Below are 18,291 nucleotides of genomic sequence, written 5' to 3' on the forward strand. Positions count from 1 at the left end.
GCCTGTTCTCGGGTAGTTGTTTTCGTGTCCTTACCAAATGTGAAGCCTGTTCTGGGGTAGTTGTTTCCGTGCCCTTACCAAATGTGAAGCCTGTTCTCGGGGAGTTGTTTCCGTGCCCTTACCAAATGTGAAGCCTGTTCTCGGGGAGTTGTTTCCGTGCCCTTACCAAATGTGAAGCCTGTTCTCGGGGAGTTGTTTCCGTGCCCTTACCAAATGTGAAGCCTGTTCTCGGGGAGTTGTTTCCGTGCCCTTACCAAATGTGAAGCCTGTTCTCGGGTGGTTGTTTCCGTGCCCTTACCAAATGTGAAGCCTGTTCTCGGGTGGTTGTTTCCGTGCCCTTACCAAATGTGAAGCCTGTTCTCGGGTGGTTGTTTCCGTGCCCTTACCAAATGTGAAGCCTGTTCTCGGGTGGTTGTTTCCGTGCCCTTACCAAATGTGAAGCCTGTTCTCGGGTGGTTGTTTCCGTGCCCTTACCAAATGTGAAGCCTGTTCTCGGGTGGTTGTTTCCGTGCCCTTACCAAATGTGAAGCCTGTTCTCGGGTGGTTGTTTCCGTGCCCTTACCAAATGTGAAGCCTGTTCTCGGGTGGTTGTTTGCGTGCCCTTACCAAATGTGAAGCCTGTTCTCGGGGAGTTGTTTGCGTGCCCTTACCAAATGTGAAGCCTGTTCTCGGGGAGTTGTTTGCGTGCCCTTACCAAATGTGAAGCCTGTTCTCGGGGAGTTGTTTGCGTGCCCTTACCAAATGTGAAGCCTGTTCTCGGGGAGTTGTTTCCGTGCCCTTACCAAATGTGAAGCCTGTTCTCGGGGAGTTGTTTCCGTGCCCTTACCAAATGTGAAGCCTGTTCTCGGGTAGTTGTTTCCGTGCCCTTACCAAATGTGAAGCCTGTTCTCGGGTAGTTGTTTCCGTGCCCTTACCAAATGTGAAGCCTGTTCTCGGGTAGTTGTTTCCGTGCCCTTACCAAATGTGAAGCCTGTTCTCGGGTAGTTGTTTCCGTGCCCTTACCAAATGTGAAGCCTGTTCTCGGGTAGTAGTTTCCGTGCCCTTACCAAATGTGAAGCCTGTTCTCGGGTAGTTGTTTCCGTGCCCTTACCAAATGTGAAGCCTGTTCTCGGGTAGTTGTTTCCGTGCCCTTACCAAATGTGAAGCCTGTTCTCGGGGAGTTGTTTCCGTGCCCTTACCAAATGTGAAGCCTGTTCTCGGGGAGTTGTTTCCGTGCCCTTACCAAATGTGAAGCCTGTTCTCGGGTAGTTTTTTTCCGTGCCCTTACCAAATGTGAAGCCTGTTCTCGGGTAGTTTTTTTCGTGCCCTTACCAAATGTGAAGCCTGTTCTCGGGTAGTTTTTTTCGTGCCCTTACCAAATGTGAAGCCTGTTCTCGGGTAGTTGTTTCCGTGCCCTTACCAAATGTGAAGCCTGTTCCCGGGTAGTTGTTTCCGTGCCCTTACCAAATGTGAAGCCTGTTCCCGGGGAGTTGTTTCCGTGCCCTTACCAAATGTGAAGCCTGTTCTCGGGGAGTTGTTTTCGTGCCCTTACCAAATGTGAAGCCTGTTCTCGGGGAGTTGTTTCCGTGCCCTTACCAAATGTGAAGCCTGTTCTCGTGTGGTTGTTTCCGTGGCCTTACCAAATGTGAAGCCTGTTCTCGTGTGGTTGTTTCCGTGGCCTTACCAAATGTGAAGCCTGTTCTCGGGGAGTTGTTTCCGTGCACTTACCAAATGTGAAGCCTGTTCTCGGGTAGTTGTTTTCGTGCCCTTACCAAATGTGAAGCCTGTTCCCGGGTAGTTGTTTCCATGCCCTTACCAAATGTGAAGCCTGTTCCCGGGTAGTTGTTTCCATGCCCTTACCAAATGTGGTGCCTGTTCCCGGGTAGTTGTTTCCATGCCCTTACCAAATGTGAAGCCTGTTCTCGGGTAGTTGTTCCGTGCCCTTACCAAATGTGAAGCCTGTTCTCGGGTAGTTGTTTTCGTGCCCTTACCAAATGTGAAGCCTGTTCTCGGGTAGTTGTTTCCATGCCCTTACCAAATCTGAAGCCTGTTCTCGGGTAGTTGTTTCCGTGCCCTTACCAAATCTGAAGCCTGTTCTCGGGGAGTTGTTTTCGTGCCCTTAACAAATGTGAAGCCTGTTCTCGGGTGGTTGTTTTCGTGCCCTTACCAAATGTGAAGCCTGTTCTCGGGTGGTTGTTTTCGTGCCCTTAACAAATGTGAAGCCTGTTCTCGGGTGGTTGTTTTCGTGCCCTTACCAAATGTGAAGCCTGTTCTCGGGTGGTTGTTTTCGTGCCCTTACCAAATGTGAAGCCTGTTCTCGGGTAGTTGTTTCCATGCCCTTACCAAATGTGAAGCCTGTTCTCGGGGAGTTGTTTCCGTGCCCTTACCAAATGTGAAGCCTGTTCTCGGGGAGTTGTTTTCGTGCCCTTAACAAATGTGAAGCCTGTTCTCGGGTGGTTGTTTTCGTGCCCTTACCAAATGTGAAGCCTGTTCTCGGGGAGTTGTTTCCGTGCCCTTACCAAATGTGAAGCCTGTTCTCGGGGAGTTGTTTCGTGCCCTTACCAAATGTGAAGCCTGTTCTCGGGGAGTTGTTTCCGTGCCCTTACCAAATGTGAAGCCTGTTCTCGGGGAGTTGTTTCCGTGCCCTTACCAAATGTGAAGCCTGTTCTCGGGTAGTTGTTTCCGTGCCCTTACCAAATGTGAAGCCTGTTCTCGGGTAGTTGTTTTCGTGCCCTTACCAAATGTGAAGCCTGTTCTCGGGGAGTTGTTTTCGTGCCCTTACCAAATGTGAAGCCTGTTCTCGGGTAGTTGTTTCCGTACCCTTACCAAATGTGAAGCCTGTTCTCGGGGAGTTGTTTCCGTACCCTTACCAAATGTGAAGCCTGTTCTCGGGGAGTTGTTTTCGTGCCCTTACCAAATGTGAAGCCTGTTTTCGGGGAGTTGTTTTCGTGCCCTTACCAAATGTGAAGCCTGTTCTGGGGTAGTTGTTTCCGTGCCCTTACCAAATGTGAAGCCTGTTTTCGGGGAGTTGTTTTCGTGCCCTTACCAAATGTGAAGCCTGTTCTCGGGGAGTTGTTTCCGTACCCTTACCAAATGTGAAGCCTGTTCTCGGGGAGTTGTTTTCGTGCCCTTACCAAATGTGAAGCCTGTTTTCGGGGAGTTGTTTTCGTGCCCTTACCAAATGTGAAGCCTGTTCTCGGGTAGTTGTTTTCGTGCCCTTACCAAATGTGAAGCCTGTTCTCGGGTAGTAGTTTCCGTGCCCTTACCAAATGTGAAGCCTGTTCTCGGGGAGTTGTTTTCGTGCCCTTACCAAATGTGAAGCCTGTTTTCGGGGAGTTGTTTTCGTGCCCTTACCAAATGTGAAGCCTGTTCTCGGGTAGTTGTTTCCGTGCCCTTACCAAATGTGAAGCCTGTTCTCGGGTAGTTGTTTTCGTACCAAAACCTGTCCCCAAATTTCACATCTTGAAACTGTCTGGCGTTAATGCATGCAAATGTCGGGCCCATACGACTGCCTGGCAATAACATCTCTGCCAAACCTCCGGAGTATAAATCGATGTCGTCAGGGTGCCTGCATGGAATTTAAGTTTGTGTAATTGAAAATCTATGTACTTATAAATGTGTTTTTGGTCCAATGAAAATAGAATTACTTGAACAGCTGTTAGCCATGTTTTCAGACAATGTTGAGATCGAAATAATTTAAATGCATGTGCGTGGAGTTCTACTCTGTGTTATGAAATTTATGCGATCATTTGTCTTTATGATGTTATATTATTGACTGAACCACATAATCTTCCAACCCACTGGTTTTGTTACACGTTAAAATACGACATAATATGAGTTGTACATAAACATGTAATGAGTGTCCTTTATTATTGGGTATCAATGCCATCATGTCTTAAATTAGTGATATGCATTATTCCATACACATTACCACTTACATATATACATCTGCGAGGACTTTTGCAGCATCAGGATGAATGTCTACCACTCCTCCAGGTTTTGAAAGGAAGTGAAAGGCAACCGGAAGTCCGCACCACTTCCGCCACGCGTTGTAGCCTGGGATACCATGATCGCGACCTCGCTTCGTATTTAAAAAGGATATTGTTTTTAGTAGTAGTAGTAGTAGTAGTAGTAGTAGTAGTGGTAGTGGTAGTGGTAGTGGTAGTAGTAGTAGTAGTAGTAGTAGTAGTACAGAAGTCGTTATAAAATGTTTCATCCGAAGGCTCCTTTACCATAAAATATTGTTTTCGGTTCGAGAGTCTCATAATTAATATACATTTAGAAGAAAACATAATTTGTTTTTCATGATTATCTCAAACAACGTACCTGTATATTTAAGGCGGCAAGATCAAAACTCTGGCCAGTATCGTCCAGAAACAGGAAGTCCCTGATCGCCGGGTCGAGAAACCGATCCTGTTTGCCTCCCCTGTTTGTAGTCAGCCACCTGTTGACGTCATCACTTCCTCGTCCTCCGTTTTCTAGAACCTTGTATAAGAGAACAGTTTTAAAGTTAAAATCAAGTTATAATAAAAGCTGCAATAAAAGCAAGCATTTAGCATCTAAAGTATTCCCATCTCAGTTGTTGTCCAAGTCGCAAGCATCTTTCAGTAAGTCATGTTTCTTTAGAACCCGAGTTTAACCAGTTTGAGATAAGATGAACAATGCGGCAATATAACTAAGTTAATGGCGTTTCAAGCGGGTAACCGGTTTATACAAAGATGCCAGTGGAATTTATTAGAAATCCTATTTATATAAAATTGTGACTTTCTTTTTCAATAATATTTTATGCATACTATGGGACCACTAATTTTCCTTAATTCTTCTTATATAATGTATTCTAAGGCGATATTGGTATAAGAATTATTCAAATGTTGTCATAACTTATGTTCAATTTGTATTATATCCGTGATAATGTTATATATGTGTATAGATGCTCATGCATTTATTATTTTAAAAGTAACCACTTACTGAGTTACAAAGCGCCCGCCTCGAACACAATTTAAAAGATATCATTTTCGAAACGACGTTAGGCCACTCCTTTTTTATTTTTTGGTTTACAAGAATTTTTGGAAAAAATGTCCACCGGGTGGTCGAAAAAAAAAAAAAAAAAAGGAAAAAAGTCACAAAACATACTCTTAAAGGGTGGAAATCAGAGAAAAACATAAAAAACATTGAAAATTTATATCATTTTCTTGACATTTTAAATTTTTAAACTGTTTGAAAGTTCTAATTAAACACACAGTTTAAATCTTACATTCTGTGCATATAAATCATCAATGAAATTGACTATAAAACATGTTTACATGTATAAACTACACTTTTTATCAAAGATACATTGAATATTACTCAGCAAGACATTTGTTTAGCTTTAAGGGTATGCTAAATCAAAAGTGAATGCAGAACACTTAAAAACTGACCAATATTAAATTGAAAAAAAGGGAAGGCGAATTTTATGCATTAAAATACACAAAAATTGCACTGTATTAAGCCAATACATTACATTTTCTAAACATTGTTTCAGTTATTTCAATATTGGAAAATGTCAATAAAGTGAAATAATTTCCAATTTTGTAAATAAGGAAGTTACATTTTATGAAGACATTTGAGCTTTAATATTGTAAAAACGATTCCTGAAAAACTTAAAACCAAACTAGACCTAGATTTGAGTTTTAATAACCTTTAACATGCGGGGTCCTAGTTGTGTGTAACCCAATCCATTTAAATGGACTTATTCAAAATAGTTTTCCGTGTTGCTTTATCTAAATGTTTTGCACACAACTTCTGGCATTAGTAAATGTCATTGACACATGTGTTCAACTCTTTCATTGTTTTTACTCTAATATTAACCCAAACATGAATAAACATGTAATCTAGAATAAACACAAGCTTTACATTGACTCAATGACAAGTATTTCCAAACCATTTTGTGATTTAAAATCCATAAACCCAACCGACCGAACTTTTGAAACTAGGTCACCGGTGTCAACTTAGAAATTTTACTTTCGATTTCCCCACTCACACTAAATGCACTGTTATTTGATATTTAACCATAAAATGTTATAAAATGTTTATCTCACATATAGTTTACAGATATTTGTGTCTACTTATTCGATGGCAGCCGCTGACACTTATTTTTCATCTATAAACAACAATATTTTCATGACCTAAATTGGCGGGGAAAAACAACAATCACGTGACAGTTATTGTTTGTGTCGGCTGTTAAATTTGCCAATGAATTTTGCTCTTGTTATTTTAACAACTCCTGCATATTTTAATTAATTATTTTATACAAAGAATGACTGCTATCGTCAATTCCGCCATTGCCAACGGCGCTGCCATAACAGTTGACTGGCTCACATGCTATCACTATAAATTGGCCAATACGGCTACGAAACAACAAACCAGTCGAGATATACTGCATTCGTAATCTTATCTGTTCGTTTTTCTTTCGTTTCACACCAAAATCAATACGGTCGGGAAAATAATTTTGAAAAAAAGTGAAATTCATTTTTTATTTTTTTTGTACTTTTCGGAAAATTAGACCCGCCGGTTTTGTAAACCTATTTATATAAAAGTAGTGGCCTTACGGTCTCAAATAATTAGGCTCAAAATACAATTAGCATACACTGAAACAGTATCCTCCAATAACACGAGTCTCTGTGGTTCGGGTCAGGTGATTCAACACTTCAACGCCTTTCCTTTGGTCGATTATTTGTTCCATATAATAATTTAACGGAAGATGTTTTAAGAAATTAAAACGATATTGCAATTGTTAAGCAAGGGTCGGCTTTTTTACTGGCTCATAACTCAAATCGTGGGAATATCCTTGAAGGTAATGAAATCAAAATAATGTGTAAAGAGACGATACATTCAGTAATTAGACTGCATTATATGTACATACTGCATACTCTGCACAGAGATTTTATACTCTGTACCGATACTGTATAATCTATACAGAGACTGCATAATCTGTATTGAGACTGCATTATCTGTACTGAGACTGCATAATCTATACTGAGACTGCATAATCTAAACTGAGACTGCATAATCTATACTGAGACTGCATAATCTAAACTGAGACTGCATAATCTGTACTGAGACTGCATAATCTGTACTGAGACTGCATAATATGTACTGAGACTGTATAATATATACAGAGACTGCATAATCCGTACTGAGACTGCATAATCTGTACTGAGACTGCATAATCTATACGGCGACAGCATAATCTGTACTGAGACTGCATAATATGTACTGAGACTGCATAATATGTACTGAGACTGCATAATCTGTATAGAGACTACATAATATGTACTGAGACTGCATAATCTGTACTGAGACTGCATGTTCTGTACAGAGACTGCATGTTCTGTACAGAGACTACATAATCTGTAAAGGGATTGTACAGTTGTCAAACTTATTTTATGTTCTTATTTGGTGACAACAGGCCAATACAACCCAATAACAAGACAACCCCCATAATACACATACATTCCAATAAAGGTTACACACCACCATTGTTATTCCCTATATAATTCAATGTAAAATTGTAATTTTTAGACAACATTTAAAGGCATTTCGAGCGAATGCAGGCTATGATAACCACATATATTCTTAAAGTACAAGCTTTAAATTACATTTTAAGCCAATAAAAAAGGGGGGTCAAGTTATTCCTAAGAAAACCACTCCACTTGAAAAACAAACTCTAAAAATTGCACCGTCCGCCATGATTTAAAGTGTATTGAGCATGTGAAATCATGTCTATCAATCATAAGAAAAAAAATTTATTGAGAATTTTCCACACAACGGAAGTACATATGACGTAATGGTGACGTCATTCCTATTACTAAACCCGTCCCTGCATTTTTTATGAAAAACACTTTCGATTAGTCATACATTAATACACCCAAAGCTAGCTCAATCTGATAGTCTGTGTCAGGTTTTCCAGTTTCACTGCCTGTCACCCAAGTGCCTGTGCGTCTGTATTTTCTAAGGCGTTTTGGCCCAAAATGCCATTCTTTGAGGTTTTTCAACTGAACCTTGACTCAAATGGCATTCTAAGCATCAAATGGGGCAGTTCTACACATCTTTGCACGCATTTCAAGTTCTCGCAGTCAAATTTTCACCAAATTTGGACATATTCAGTGCTCGTAAGATTGCAGACGACTCATTTAAAAAATAAAAATAGGCGAAAGTTGTGAAAACCAGGAAATAGCATATTTTGATCAACCAGACAAGATAAATGCATTTGTGAAAATTTGCCAGAAATAGTGAAATGCAATACATTTCTTACCAAAAATAACACTTCTTAAACAAAGCAGTTTGGTCCCTTTTAGGTTACACACACCATTGTTATTCCCTATATAATTCAATATAAAATTGTAATTTTTAGACAACATTTAAAGGCATTTCGAGCGAATGCAGGCTATGATAACCACATATATTCTTAAAGTACATGCTTTAAATTACATTTTAAGCCAATAAAAAAGGGGGTCAAGTTATTCCTAAGAAAATCACTCCACTTGAAAAACAAACTCTAAAAATTGCACCGTCCGCCAAGACAGTTCTTCCAAAATGACCTTTCAACTATAGGGCAGCGGTTTATGCTTTAATCTCTACTCTAAATGATAAATCAAGCAAGAATAGATACTTAAGGTATAAAAATTTCAGGAATAATGATAGTTTTGATTTACAGTGTATTGAGCATGTGAAATCATGTCTATCAATCATAAGAACATTTTTTTTATTGAGAATTTTCCACACAACAAAAGTACATATGACGTAATGGTGACGTCATTCCTATACGTTCTCTTTCCATTCAGGTACGGAAGAATACACACGAAACAGTTTGCATACCATGGTAGGTTTGTTGAACGTAGACTCCAGTGTTGTAGTCCTGGGAATCCCTTTCATGTTAACACCTCCAATGTCCCCGGGTACCTGAAACGTTAGTATTTTTAGGCAGTACAGAATACATCACAACTCTGGAAATAAGAGTCCAGGTTGAATAAAGATTGCTCAATAACAATTATGGAATATGAAATATTGTTAACGTCCTTATGCACATGCTTAGACAGTGTTCCTTCTATTGTATAAATAGGGGGGTTTGGGGTATGCGTTTATAGTGGTGATTTGCTTAAAAGGACTCGCTCATATTTTGTAAATTACATTTTTTATGACGAAATAAAGAGAGACAAAGGATTAGGACTGTCAAAACTAAGATATTGACAAATGGAACCCTTCAAAAAGTGTTGTTATATGCTCACTGCCCAAATATTGTCTTTGAAGTCAACGGTTTTGAATAGCGTTATGAACACTTTTTAACAGAAGGCTTTAAGGTAAAATTATCGCACAGTTTATGTATAAGCTCTTAGTTGTACATTGTCAGCGCGGCAGCATTTTATAATTGCTGTCTCTTTGATTGAAAGTTGAACAAAGTAAGCTATTATCAGACTCGAAATACATTGGTTGATGCAGAATTACGTAGATCAAGTTTAACGCTTTTCATAAAATTAAAACTAATGATATACCACTCTGGTAAACTGTATTCTAATTTCGAGCGCTATTTCTTAAGATAATTTAAAATAGGCAAGGAAACAGTTACTTACAGCAGAGTGAGCAAACCGGAAGGAGGCCGCACCCCAGGAGTTTCTGATGGTTGGATCAATCTTGGGATTGTACACGTGGTTGAAACCTCTTGGTTTGGAGCGGAGGCCGTACTTGGACATTGTCTTGACTCCTATGACTGCATGAATAGTTAATATCAAGGTTTAAAGCAATGTATTATGTTACTTTGTATATTCAATATTCAGAATTCACGAATAATTCATAGAACATATTGAAGACCGATTTTAAACAAAGTAAAATTGTTGATAAAGACAGTTATATTCTCACATTTTGTTTTTTCAAAGTTAATTTAAGGTTATGATATGGACATCGCTCTCCAAATACTGCAAACATGATCAGGCATTTAGGTTCAAACAATGGCATGAGATAATTGATGTAGAAAATAAGACACAAAACAAACTACCTATAGGCAAATATTCGGTAAAGGCAATATGCTGATTCAAAGCAGCAATGATTTTTCGCGTTTCCTGGAAAACTGTTTCATCCGACCAATGAGTGTTGAGGTTTCCCAGGATGGTGGCAATACGGTTGTGCTCCCGTAGCATCATGATTTGTGTAGATGCAAGGCTAGGTACCACGTGTATCCGCAGGTCGCCTTTGGCAAAATGTATAAAACTGAATAAAATAAAGTAAATGTAGTATTCATGAATTGTGTAGAGTAAGACAGGGTATCACGCGGATTGTTGTTTCTTCTGTAATTAATTCGTGGTTAGGATAAGAATATTTAGTTTAATTTGAACTTATTTACAAGCATTGCTTGTGAAGACAGCTTAAAGCTAACGTGATCCATGTCCTATGTTTCTGTCATTAATGTTCCTCTGGTTATGTCATAATAGTCCATAACTTTATCGAAAATGAATAAATATACAAATATTCAAAAGAAATAATAATAAAGGAATGTGTTTCAAAGAGTACAAGGTCTTATGTTTTTTGCCAATTTCAGGGATAAAACATTACAAATTAAAGCAGCAAATTACTGCCCAGTCTAAAGTTTACATCCGTGTAGATGTAGATGATTATCAATCAAACAAACAAAGGTTTATTTGAGATATGTGGCGTTCAATCAATTTGACAGTATCAGAGTATAATAGTCAAACGAAACTGATTTATTACCACAGATGTTCATTTTTTAAGTTTGTTGTTTATCAATTGCACTTTATTTCTGTATAAAGTGCAATGGCATTTCCCATGGATATCGCGTGCGTTTGTTCGATACTTCTGTCCTGTCATTGGGCGCAATAATACAAATGGGCGGAGCTTATTTACTACGGAACTATTTTTTTCAATGAAATCGTAGTAAAATTATTGGCAACCTGTCAAAATAATGCAGACGACGAAAACTTCAGTAAACAAGAGAAAACAAAATGAGCAACGATAATTTAATTGATTTTAATCTAGATTTTGATTTCATGATGGATGGAACATTTGAAGAACTATTTAATGACAATGATGATGACTTATTTCGGGATTTGGAATTAACATTTAGTGATTGTAAAGCATCTGACAATTCAACAAAACATGAAATCAAGGAATTGAAACAAGAACAGAAGGAAGAAGGAGAACTGAAGGAAGAACAAGAAGATTGTAACAGGTTTAGAAGGGTAGGCGAGGAAGACATAAAGGTTTTTGAAGAGTCTCACCAGTCAAAGAGAACAAGAGAAAACACAAAATGGGCAGTAAAGGTATTTCAAGGTATGAAAGTGTTTTTTTCTTCATCTTTTGTGAAAAATGAGTGTTAATTATTTCATTTTGATTCTCCAATTGGTGAAAAGATAAATCAACTTAATTTAACACTTAAAAATGTACAAAAACAGTGTTTAAAATTTTAATATTTACAATAAAAAGATATTTTAACAATATTATGAAAATATATTTTTAACAATATAGTGAAAATATATACAAAACTCATTTAACAGGAAAACATAATTATAAACAACTATTATAAAACATTTTTAACACTAATTCAATACTTAAATGAACAAATGCTTTTTCTAACTCCAGATTGGCATAGATCTAGGTATGCTGAGCCTCTAAACACGTCTACTGTAAGAGTCACTTGGCCAGATTTTGCGCAAGTTCTACTGCGAAGTCGCCCCGCAGCCATCAGAAAGGCGCTCAAAGGCTTTCGGAGCTGGGTCTAAGGTGCACCACAAGAATAGTATGAAGAACATACGATCTGGTCTGAACAGACATCTGACCGACCTTGGCCGCAACATGGACATTGTTCATGGCACATCATTTAAGGCTGCAAATCGCACACTTGATGGCTTCATGAAGGAACAAACTAAGGCCGGACTTTCCCGACCCACACACCACAAGCCTATCATCGAGCAAAGCGACCTTGAAACCATTTCCAGGTTCTTCGCCAATGCTCCATGCTCTCCAATTATTCTTCGACAGTGTGTATGGTTCCAACTTGCTCTCCACTTCGTGTCACGCGGCCTTGAATTTCATCACCAGCTTCAAATCGACTCCTTTGAGTTTACTGAAGACCATGATGGAATTGAGTATGTCACCCTGAAGCACGAGACGCAGCAAAAAAAATCCAGGGTGGGCTTACCAAGGATGAGGCTCCATCAGACCGCAGAATGTATACGACAGGTGGCCCATGTTGTCCAGTAGCAATGTTAAAGTTACTCATCAATAAAACCGACAAATCGGCGCCTATGCTGTTTAATGCCTGCATCAAGGATGCCATCGCAAGACCTGAGGCAAATGACATTTGGTTCACCAATGCGCCTCTGTCAAAGCGGTCGTACAGCAGTTTCATGGCTGACATTTGCAAAGCAAGCAAAACAACAGGTTGGTACACCGCGCACAGTGTCAGGGCCACAGCTATCCAAGCAATGAACGACAGTGGCTTTGAAGCTCGTCATATTATGTTCATGTCCGGGCACAGGAATGAGGCATCATTAAAGTCGTATTGCAGTGCACCCAGCAACGTCCAGAAGAAAGAGCTTAGTTCAACACTGAGTACTCTCGCGTCCTCTGGCTGTACTTCCGCAAAAGCTCCCATTGATAAATACGTTACCCCACCCACCGCCACAGTCGTTTCATCCGATGTTAAAGTCCAAAGAAATAAAAATACACTTAGATATGATGTGAACTTTGCATGTGGCGATATTTTTGTTGTTTTCTTGTTATTGTAAATGTTCCTAACTCCAGTTGTATTTTCCTAGTTGTAAAACAGTTATAATGTGTATTTATAATATATTTGTCCTTGAAAATATATAAACTGAACCTATAAATAAGGAACTATTTTATCTGCGCATTCATTGTTTTATGACATTCGGTTGAACAGCAGCTGTTCTAATTTACCCACCGTTGAGAACAACAAGAGAAAGAAAAGAGTAAATGCTCTTGAATAATCAATTTATTTTAGCAGAAATGTAGATTTTAATGAATGTAAATATAAGTATTAAAATTCATCCTTAAAGAGTAACGGCCGGAAGAAACATTCGGACGATAGTATTCATTAAGGTTGTTATCTAAACCTTATTTCAGGTTTAATATTACTATCATGTATTTTGTTAACATTTGATAACATTGCTTATTTTGTATTCATCAGAAAAATATCACTCCAGAAGTTCATAAATTATATAATTGTACAAATATTTTCTTAATTGGAAATATTCCAACAAGTCGAAAGTTTCTGCCTCATTGTGTTTTAAGAGAGATCGGTTTTAATAAAAAATAATTCCATCCATATCATGGGAAAAAAAAAAACGTGATATTTCCTCGTCGAATAAAAAAACGAGGATATCTGGTGATTTCAGTGTAAGATCGTATTCTATTTCACAAGTGTCATAGAAAACCAGAAAGTGAAAGCCACCCGTGAAAATGTATTTTTCTATGACCTTGAATGAAATAAAATACGATCATACACTGAATTCTTATTTATTGGAGAATAACCGGTATAACAATTAATTTTCTAAATATTCATATCCCCTTTTAGGGCTCCCCCTGTGCTACTCGGCGACCCGTGGGAGTCCCTCGAGCATAGATTTGATCGCCGGTGAGAACTGTCGTTCCTATGCCGGCTTGCGGAGAAAATGTGTTGGTGTTTTTTTAAGTTTATTATTTTCTCGTGTGAACAGATAGTGTCTTTACCATGAAGTAGGTATCTCCAATATTAAGATCGTGATCAGCTCCAATACTGTGAACATATAGCGTCATATACATATACATATTCATATACATAAGTAGGTATCTCTATGATAAAGAGTGTGAACACGTAGTGTCTCCGGAATTGCATCGAGTATGTACGTATATTACTTAATTTGAACAATGACTATATAACATAATCCGTGTAAAAATTAATATAATAATGACTTTTATTGTAATTTGTTTGGTGTATTCAATCTATAACTTACTCATCCTTACCTGATTTCATGCAATAGTCACTGGGAACATCTCGTTCACAACTAGTCTGGTCTTTTGTTGGGATAAAGGCGCCAGAATCTGTCATCTTTAACAACCCTGAATTGAAAAAAAAACTTCCAGAAGGGTTAGAATTTTCAGCAGTCATGATCACCTATGATCTTCGTATGTAATTATATACGTTAAACAACTCCACCCTTCAGATTTGATAAAGCAACCAGCTCCAACTGTGGATTAACGTTAGGGAAAATATCCCAGATCGCTAGTGTTTAAAATAGTTTTAATATTCATCCTCAACGACTTTATGCATATGGTATCTTAATATCCATTATAACTTGGTTTGCAATCTTTTGTGTAGTGATTAATTATCCTGTTTGTTTTTAACTTTGACCATTTCGGTATTAAATGAGAGTAAATCTCTGATTGCTAGGCTATTTTCATAGCTGGGTTGGAGTTTCAATTGCATTATTGACATGCTATGTACCCACCTCCTTTAAATGTCCTCAATGTTTTCATTGTGTCGTGATCGGTTCCATACAGGTAGCTGGCATCAATCACAGCTGTTGCTTGGTTTATTTGCTGGCGTTGTGCTGTTTAAAAATTGTTAAACAATTTAATCAGCAAATACATTTTAGTTCAGTTATGCTTTCCGGTGGTTTATAGAGATTTATCAGTGAAATAAAAATGATATTTCACTGTTCAAAACTGTTTTGTTTTTTTTTTCACTGTTTTTTTTTTTTTTTAATTTCAGCCCGCTTTCAATTCCAAATCAAATGCCATCGCGCACAGAGCTGGGACACAATTGTAACGCCGTCCTTTCCGAAATGACGTTACATTCGCATACAATTAGGCTCACTTTTCTGAAAAACTACAATTGATTGTCATTCAATATCCTTCTAAGCATTCATTAACAAGAAAAAAGTTAGTTACAGTGAAAAATCGTTATATATTTCACCGAGTGAGTAACAAAAGCTATATGTTACGAATGGCGTAGCGATAAGTGAAATAGTTACTTATGGTGTTCACAGGGAAACAAACAAATATCCTCTGTTTTTTCTTCGTAGCTGATATTTAGAATTAGCGTTTATTCCTCATTAATCATTTTCTTCAAAATGTTTGTCAAAAGTGATATTAAAAGTCTACAAAGAAATATTAGAAATGCCGCGTCAATCTCTTATCATTTTCCCGAACGGAAACATGCAGATGGCTGGCGACAAAGATTGATTGTCATAATGTCAAGTTGCTTGCATCGAGTTAATGAAGTTGAATAAAACATTAGTCACAAACTCAATAACGAAATTATTCTGTCGTAATTCTAGTCGTATAAATGAACAGTACAAATAGTTATAGCATACATTATACGTCCTTGCCCTATATTAAACACAAAATACCTCATATAAAGCTTATATATACTCGCGCAAATCTTACATTTTATAAGCATTCAATTTGCTATGAATTTAGTGATAATAATTTCAATGAAAAACATTGATGATATTTTTCCCTTACAAATTTTGCAAAAATCATCCCGTGCTGGTGCTGACCGTACAAAGTTCATGCATGTGGAGAGAAACCTCGGGTCTCCCTTAGGGATATGTATGTGGAAACATGGCGCCCTCTTCGCCCGTAGACTGGCATCAATCCGGCAACACTGTATGTCATTCTCTTTGTGACCTTAAATATACCGATATACCAATTGGTGATACATTAACAAAACGACTTGCACTTTCAGGCATCATTTAAACAATTTTCAGAATTGTTGCATTATGGTTGCATTTCAAAGTAGAGATGTTCAGTTAGCATTAAACACTCATGATATTCTTTAATGTAATGCTACCATTGTCAAAATTAAACAGGAAGGATTCATAATGAAAGCACATAATGGTAATACTCAATTAACAACCGCTGTGTAATGACACGTCTACAGCGTCTATCATTAAATGGTTTAAAAAATAAGCCATAATGATTATTCAGGATAATCTGAGGGCCCTAACTCCTAAATGATTAAAGCGATTTCCATGGCTATCGAACTTGATCAAGATATTATGGTCACAAACATGTGTTAAAAGTTTGGTGAGGATTGGACAAACAGTTTTCAAGAATTAGATCGGAAACAATCTTCGGGACGTATTTTTCAAGTCTTTTTTTGCAAATAAAGGGCCGTAACTCCTAAATGACAAAAGCGATTTCCATGGCTATCGAACTTGATCAAGATATTATGGTCACAATCATGTATGTAAAGTTTGGTGAGGATTGGACACATACTTTTCAAGAATTAGATTGGAAACATATATTTTTGAAGTATTTTTGGCAAAAAAGGGCCGTAACTCCTAAATGACTAAAGCGATTTCCATGACTATCGAACTTGATCAAGATATTATGGTCACAAACATGTGTTTAAAGTTTGGTGAGGATTGGACAAACGGTTTTCAAGAATTAGATCGGAAACAATCTTCTGGAATTTTTGGCAAAAAAGGGCCGTAACTCCTAAATGACTAAAGCGATTTCCATGACTATCGAACTTGATCAAGATATTATGGTCACAAACATGTGTTTAAAGTTTGGTGAGGATTGGACAAACGGTTTTCAAGAATTAGATCGGAAACAATCTTCGGGACGTACGTACGTACGTACGTACGTACGTACGTACGGACAAGGGCAACCCTATATGCCGCCACTTTGTGGGGGCATAATTAAAGTGTATATCATAAACCTTTCACAACAGGTGTGTCAATCATATCATGATCCAATGTCTGTCCCCACTGCATGACCATGGCCGAGTCGACTGGTTCCAGCAGGTCAGAGACACCGCCATTATGCAGCACGTTACTCACATGGCGGGCGCTTGGGAGAGGAGAACCAGTGATGCTGAACTGACGGGGTGTGCCCACACCTTAAAAGAGGATTGCTACTATTTGGATTAGATAGATACAGTAAACTTTTGTAAATGTTACAATAATTAAAAAAGTACCTAAGTACTGAGTGAATGCTCAATTACTTAAACTTTAAACGCCCGTGTGATGGCGCAGAGTGTTTGCCCATCGTAACTACATACTTTATTCTAATATGGTTATTTACAAAGAAAATGTTTCTCGTAACCTCAAAGAAATCCATACCGTCATGGTAAACAGGTGGCATATATCGAGCTTGAGGTCGTTCCGCCATTCCCCAGGTTATCTGTTTGATATTGTTACAGGAGCCATCGATTGTCCTATAGCGTGTCGCCACGTCACAGGCAGGAAGGCGGGGCTTGCAGTATCGAGAGGCAAACTCCGCCCACATCTTTACAAACTTAGGATCAGCTTGTAACACTTTAATTGTCTTACCTAATCTGTAAATAAGATTTGCCAATATTTTAATCTGAATATCGTGGATGAATTAACATAAAAATAATGAATGAATGTCTTATCTCAATGGGTGTTCCGCCGGAAACATACCATACATGTACCCATATATACAATCAAAATGTGAATGGAACAATGATATGGGTTTGATAACAATTATTTATTTTCAGTATTGATTTTTTCAACAACATACAGGTTGCGAAACATTACTTGTACGGAAACATGTACGAAAGGAATTCATTATGTGCAGAACGTCATCCAGGTTTGTGTATTTTGAACAAGTTTAGAATTACATGCACGATGGCGTGTGGGATGTGAATTATGCGGTCACGATGTTTAAACTGAACGGCAACTTGTATGGGTATGCAAGTTCACATACACGTCGGGTATCCCAACTGTCTACTACCAACTCCATCTACCACGTTCATTTTAAAAACAACGAAAAAAGTGTATTACAATTGTGATATCTGTTTCGATGCAGCTAGCAAGATAAACGCTTTCTTGGACTGTTCGACGTTCAACTTCTTTATCCAACCGAACATGTTGATAAAGTGACCCCTTCTACGCCTCTGTTCGCCGTCAACTCCTGTCACGATTAAATAGATATTTTAATAAACCGTTTTAAACTTGAATGCTTTAAAATATGTATGCATTCCTCTTATTATTTTGTTGCTTTTGTATTTTTGCTTTGCGTTATATAATTATGGCATTTCCCTTGATTAATTACTGTATGGGTTATTTTAAAGTTAGAAGACTTAATTTCGAATCAGATGATATACAACAGTTAATAACTTAGTACTTAATTCTAAATATTAATTCATGTGCATTACATCGCCAGCCAAATAGTATTATAATTCCAATTCCGCGCATGAATTAATCATGCGGTTAACTAAAAATGCCGAATAATATTTGATATATCATTGCAAACAAATGCAAACAATGGGTATTCAATACCTGCCTAAAA

General features: G+C 38.0%; 2 protein-coding genes across 3 annotated transcripts in view; both read right to left on the reverse strand.

Annotated features, from left to right (window-relative positions):
• LOC128210214 (caspase-3-like) overlaps positions 1-18,291 on the reverse strand; it is a 119,194-nt gene that overhangs the window by 83,109 nt on the left and 17,794 nt on the right. The gene's annotated exons all lie outside the window — the stretch shown is intronic.
• LOC128210210 (peroxidase-like) overlaps positions 1-18,291 on the reverse strand; it is a 33,212-nt gene that overhangs the window by 11,405 nt on the left and 3,516 nt on the right. For both annotated transcript variants that reach the window (XM_052914410.1, XM_052914411.1), the window contains exons 3-14: positions 17,784-17,913; positions 17,100-17,314; positions 16,697-16,876; positions 15,493-15,657; positions 14,475-14,576; positions 13,990-14,085; positions 10,010-10,201; positions 9,588-9,724; positions 8,836-8,919; positions 4,306-4,464; positions 3,918-4,060; positions 3,378-3,547 (exon numbers count right to left, since the gene is read on the reverse strand). In XM_052914410.1, coding sequence (XP_052770370.1) covers positions 3,378-3,547; positions 3,918-4,060; positions 4,306-4,464; positions 8,836-8,919; positions 9,588-9,724; positions 10,010-10,201; positions 13,990-14,085; positions 14,475-14,576; positions 15,493-15,657; positions 16,697-16,876; positions 17,100-17,314; positions 17,784-17,913 — 1,773 coding nt within the window. The remainder of the gene's footprint in view (positions 1-3,377; positions 3,548-3,917; positions 4,061-4,305; positions 4,465-8,835; positions 8,920-9,587; positions 9,725-10,009; positions 10,202-13,989; positions 14,086-14,474; positions 14,577-15,492; positions 15,658-16,696; positions 16,877-17,099; positions 17,315-17,783; positions 17,914-18,291) is intronic.

Source organism: Mya arenaria, chromosome 12 (assembly GCF_026914265.1).
Source record: "Mya arenaria isolate MELC-2E11 chromosome 12, ASM2691426v1".
Lineage (NCBI taxonomy): Eukaryota > Metazoa > Mollusca > Bivalvia > Myida > Myidae > Mya > Mya arenaria.